Here is a 6,000-nt window from a genome sequence, read left to right on the forward strand (position 1 = left end):
AAATACAATACTGGGCTTTTAATCACGACTTGTCATAGGTTTTCAAAACACATTTCAAGATGCTCACAAAAATAATCCATTCATAGTTCTTAAAAATATAAGGATATATTCACACATACAAGTTTAAATAAATTTAGGTTGTCCCACAAGTTTTTCATAAAACGAATAGTCAATGTAAACATCAAACATTTATAAAATATCAATTTATATATAGAATATCAACATATTTATTTGATATAGAATAATTTAATAATCAACACTCTTTTGGGAAAACCCCCAAAATTAGTAAACACCACTTACCTCTTAGTTTCAAAAATAAAGGAAATCAACCTCCCTTGAATCACAACAATTCAGTAAAATTAGAACCTAGCAACACCAAAAATAGGTTCATCAATACACAATTTCTCACTTAAAAAAAAAAAAAAATCTATTTTCACACTTAAACGATTTTATCAAGACAATACTGATATATCCAAATTCTCTATTTATTCACTTAACTATCTAATTCACCCTAATATTATATATATTCAATCTAAGTCCTATTCCCACAAATGCTCTGGCAAAGCAATTCATCAAGTTGAGGCAGCTTGGGAAATTCTCCATCACACAATTTACAATTGTATGGGTGTAATAGAAGATCATAACACCAACTTCATTGTTAGATTCCCAGATTGGGATCCATCAAATACCAGCCCTTCTTTTAAAAGCTTTAGATCTTCATAGTAAAAAGTTATTATATATATTCAATCAAATATAGGAAGCCACGTACTAGACTTACTATCAATCTTGTTGCCTATTGTCCCTTTAATACCGCTGGACTAGTTTTAGACAATAATAAAAGGTGATGGTTAATCGATCAACAATTGAGGCTATGTGTGAATATTAACCACAAGCACTCTTTTCCCTTTAACATGGTGACAAAATCCAAGCCTATTACTCTATTTGGTTCAATTTCAAAGTCTGTGGCCCTTTCCTGACATATTGACCATTCCTTATCTAATATAATACAATTATAGGAGCCCTTTTCTATTAGTATAATGATAGTCTAGGTTCATAACAATTGCTAGGTATTGACTATTCAAACTTCTTAAATCTAGGGCATGAGAAAATCATACCTTTAGACTCCAACTCAATGCCACAGTGAAGAAAGGCAAAGTTCAATAGTCGGCTGAAGCAAAAGGAAGCCCCATCAATAAAATACACGTGTGACAAAAGAGGAAGAAGGCTAGGGTTTTATTTTTATTTTTTTTAAAGCTTATCAAGGCCTATATATTTACTTATGCCACCTCACTTGGGCTTCATATCCCATAGTATTTATCTAATTTTTAATATCTTAGGCCCAAGTCAATTTAATCCATTTAATTGTAGGCCTCCTTTATAATTTACGCATAATAATTAAATTGATATCAAAATTATGGGGTGTTACATCCTTCCCCCCTAAAAAAAAAAAAAATTCGTCTTCGAAATTGTACATACCTTCGTTAACTAATAACTTTGGATACTTTAATTTCATCTCATCTTCTCACTCCCAAGATGCCTCCTCCACTGTGTGATTCTTCTAAAGGACCTTAACCAATGATATGGTCTTGGTGCATAGCACTTGATCCTTGTGGTCAAGAATTTGGATTGGAACTTCCTCATAAGTCAAGTTGTCTTTGATCTTAAGTGGCTTATAGTTCAAGACATGTGAAGGATCCAGGATGCACGTCCGCAGCATGGAAACATGAAACACATTATGCACTCCTGCAGGTGTAGGTGGTAAGGCTAACTCGTAGGCAACTTTACCAATGCGTTTTAGGATCTCAAATGGACCAACAAATCTAGGACTCAACTTCCCCTTCTTCCGAAATCTCATCACACCCTTCATTAGGGCAACTTTCAAAAATACCATATCTCTAACTTCAAATTCTACTTTCCTTCTCAAGTTGTCATAATAACTCTTCTGTCAACTTTGTGCTGTTTGCAATCTTTTACGAATCAGATTAATCTTCTCAGATATCATTTGAATGATTTCTGGCCCCAACAATTTCCTCTCATCAACCTCTTCCCAACACAATGGGGACTTGCATTTTCTACCATACAAAGCCTCATAGGGAGCCATCTCAATACTAAAGTGGTAGCTATTATTATAGGCAAATTCCACTAAAGACAAGTATTTTTCCCAACTTCCTTTGAAATCCAATATACAAGCCCTTAACATATCCTCTAAAGTACGAATAGTCCTTTATGATAGACCATTTTTTTGCGGGTGGAAGGCTATACTAAAACTAAGATTAGTAGCCAAAGCTTTATGTAGGCTTTCCCAAAACTTTGAGGTGAATCTTGGGTCTCAATCTGACACAATTGATGCTGGAACTCCATGAAGACTCACAATCTCATCAATATATATATATCTGTGCTAGCTGATCAAGTGAGTAATTCATCTTAACTGAAATAAAATGTGTTGTTTTCATCATCCTATCCACCATTACCCAAATGGCCTCATGTCCCTTAGGAGATCTTGGCAAACGAGTCACAAAATCCATACATATATGCTCCCACTTCCACTCAGGAATGGGAAGTGGCAATCCTGAAGGTTTCTGGTGTAGTGCCTTAATTTTTTGACAAGTCAAGTATTGCTCCACAAACTAAGCTATCTCTCTCTTCATGTTATTCCACCAATAAGTTTCTCGAATGTCACGATACACTTTTGTGCTACCAGGGTACACTGAGTATGGGGTACGATGGGCTTCTTCCATAATCTCCTTCTTTAATGCAACATCATTTGGCACACAAAGTATTTTTCCAAACCTCAAGACACCATCATTAGACACATTAAATCCTGGTGTCTTCCCTTCTTGTACTTCTTCTATGATCTTTATAGTTTATGCATCATCAACCTGTGTACTCTAAATCTTCTTAATCAAATTGGGTTGTATTGTCAAACTGGCCATAAAGACTTGGGAATCACCCATGACAATTTCAATTCCCATCCTCTCCAAGTCCTTAATAATCTCCTTTTGAGTAGTTAACAAGGCAGCTGAGAAACTGGAAGACTTCCAACTAAGTGCATCAGCTACCACATTAGCCTTGCCTGGATGGTAATTGATTGAGCAATCATAATCTTTAATCAACTCAAGCCACCTTTGTTGTCTCATATTCAATTCTTTCTGAGTAAAGAAGTACTTCAAGCTCTTATAATCTGTATAAATCTCACACCTTTCACCATACAGATAATGTCTCCAAATCTTCAATGCAAACACCATTGCAACTAACTACAAGTCATGAGTGGGATAATTTTGTTCATAACTCTTTAATTTCCGGGAAGCATATGCTATGACTTTACCATGCTGCATCAACACACAACCCAGACCTTTTCTTGAAGCATCATTATAAATGACAAAGCCTCCCAAGTTGCTAGGGATGGTTAGTACTGGTGCAGTGACCAACCTTTGCTTAAGTTCTTGAAAACTCTTCTCACATTCTTCTATCCACACAAACTTGGCATTCTTACGAGTTAGTTGAGTCAATGGGGCGGCAATATGGGAAAATCCCTCCACAAACCTCCTATAATAGCCAGCAAGGCCCAAAAAGCTTCTAATCTCACTCACACTCGTCGGTCTTGGCCAATCAACCACAGCTTCAACCTTACTAGGGTCTACAAAAATCCCTGCCTCAAATATCACATGCCCTAGGAACACCACTTGATCAAGCCAAAATTCACACTTTTTAAACTTTGCATGTAGCTTCTTCTCCCTCAAAATTTGAAAAACAATTCTCAAGTGCTCTTCATGTTCTTCCATGCTTTTAGAGAAGATTAGAATGTCATCAATAAAGACAAGAACAAAGCGGTCTAAGTACTCATGAAATACCCTATTCATCAAGTCCATAAATGCAGCAGGAGCATTGGCCAATCCAAGAGGCATTACCAAGAATTCATAGTGCCCATACCTAGTCCTGAAAGTTGTCTTAGATATGTCTTCACCCTTGATTTTCAACTGGTGATACCCAAAACGAAGTTCAATCTTAGAGAAGACTTGTGCCCCTTGCAATTGATCAAACATGTCATTAATACGAGGGAGAGGGTATTTGTTTACCACAATAACCTGGCTTAACTCACAGTAGTCAATACACAACCTCATAATCCCATCCTTCTTTTTCACAAATAAAACTGGTGCACCCCAAGGAGATGCACTTGGTCTGATGATCCCTTTGTCAAGGAGTTCTTGTAACTGCTCCTTGAGTTCCTTAAGTTCATTTGGTGTCATCCGATATGGTGCTTTCGATATAGGAGAAGTTCTAGGGAGAAAATCAATGGAGAATTCAATCTCCCTATCTATAGGTATCCCTGGTAGGTCTTCAGGGAAGACATCAGGAAACTCCTTCACAATAGGGATATCATCCAACTTCAATATCGCCTTCCTAGTGTCCACCATATGAGCTAGGTACCCTTGGCATCCTTTCCATAACAGATTCTTAGCTCGAAGGGATGATATCACCCTAGGTAAAGCATGCATCCTAGAGCCCTTAAACCAAAATTCAGGTTCTCATAGAGGCCGAAACACCACTTCTTTTCTAAAACAATCTACACTAGCATGATAAGCTGCCAGCCATCCCATTCCCAAAATTACATCATAGTCATACATGTCCATCAAAATCAAGTCTGCTAACATTTCCCTATCCTCAATTTGGATGACACAATACTTAAGCATAGAATTACACACCAAAGAATCACCCATAGGTGTGGCCACAGACAAGTCATAATCCATAAGTCCCGGTTTCTTATCACATAACTTAGCATATCGAGAGGAGATAAAAGAGTGTGTAGATCCATAATCAAATAGAATTTTAGCAAAGTTTGAGAATAATGGGAGGATACCTATAACCACAGTATCTGAAGCTTGAACGTCTTGTGGTGTAAGTGCAAACACTCTCCCTTGTGCCTTCCTCCTCTGATCATCCTTTCTAGGTTGTGCCATTGAGTTTTGTTGAGGAGATGTACAGCTTCTAGCTAGGTGTCCTGTCTTCCCACAATTATAGCAAGCCTTTCCTTCAAAGAAACATGGCTTATCTCCATGAAACCTTCCACACGTAGGGCAAGCATTCGAACTTCTACTTTGAGCATTTTGGGGTGGATTCTTATTTTCTGGCTTATTTGATGATGAATTACTCCCAGGCCTCCCAACGGATCCTTTCTTGTTCCAATGACCTTGAGCATTGCCTTGTCAAAAGCTTATCTGTCCAGTGTTTCTAGGTGGGTTCTCATTCTTAACATTGTTCTTGAAATCTTCCTCCAGTCTCATAGCTCTCTTAACTGACTTTCCATAATTATCAATCCCTGATGCAATCAGATGGTGTTGAAGTCTCTCATTCAAGCCCTTTTGAAATCTGCTTGCTTTCTTTGCCTCAGTAAAGATTAAGTGGGGTCCAAAGTGAGATAACTCGATGAATTTAGTTGCATATTGCTCAACAATCATACTTCCTTGTACTAAATCAGCAAATTCCCTCTCTTTTCGTTCTCGAACCACCTCAGCAAAGTTGTTATCATAGAAAACCCTTTTAAATTTCTCCCAAGTGATGGGGTTTCTCTTAATGTCCACTCCCTCCAAAATGGCCTTAGTGGATCTCCACCAACACTCAGCTTCCCTAATTAATTTAAAAGTTGCAAACCACAACTTCTGAGAGTCAGTGCAATCTAAAGCTTCTAACAACTTCTCCATCTGCAAGAACTAGTTCTTAGCTTCCGTGGGATTTGGCTTCCCATCACAAGAAAGGGGATTCTGCTTCATAAAAGTTTCAAAAGAGCAACCAGCCCTTGCCTTTACTCTACCTGCGCCTCTACTAGCAACATGGGTCAACCTGTCCAACAGTCGGGTAGCAGCTTCATACAAAGGATCAGTGCATGTCACCCTAGGACGTTCATTATTTCTCATGTCTTGAGTGACTTCAGCCTCAGTATCAACCCTTGCTTTGGTTGGCCTACACAAATTAACAATAGGTTCCTCGCTATTGGAATTAGCT

The 6,000-nt window shown here is 37.9% G+C and overlaps 1 protein-coding gene across 1 annotated transcript; it reads right to left on the reverse strand.

Annotated features, from left to right (window-relative positions):
- Positions 1-1,558: 1,558 nt before the first annotated feature.
- LOC126728820 (uncharacterized) lies at positions 1,559-1,891 on the reverse strand. Its single transcript, XM_050434587.1, has one exon. The coding sequence runs from the start codon at positions 1,889-1,891 to the stop codon at positions 1,559-1,561; it is 333 nt and encodes a 110-aa protein (XP_050290544.1).
- Between the last annotated feature and the right edge of the window lie 4,109 nt (positions 1,892-6,000).

Source organism: Quercus robur, chromosome 5 (genome assembly GCF_932294415.1).
Source record: "Quercus robur chromosome 5, dhQueRobu3.1, whole genome shotgun sequence".
In the NCBI taxonomy this organism is placed as follows: Eukaryota; Viridiplantae; Streptophyta; class Magnoliopsida; order Fagales; family Fagaceae; genus Quercus; species Quercus robur.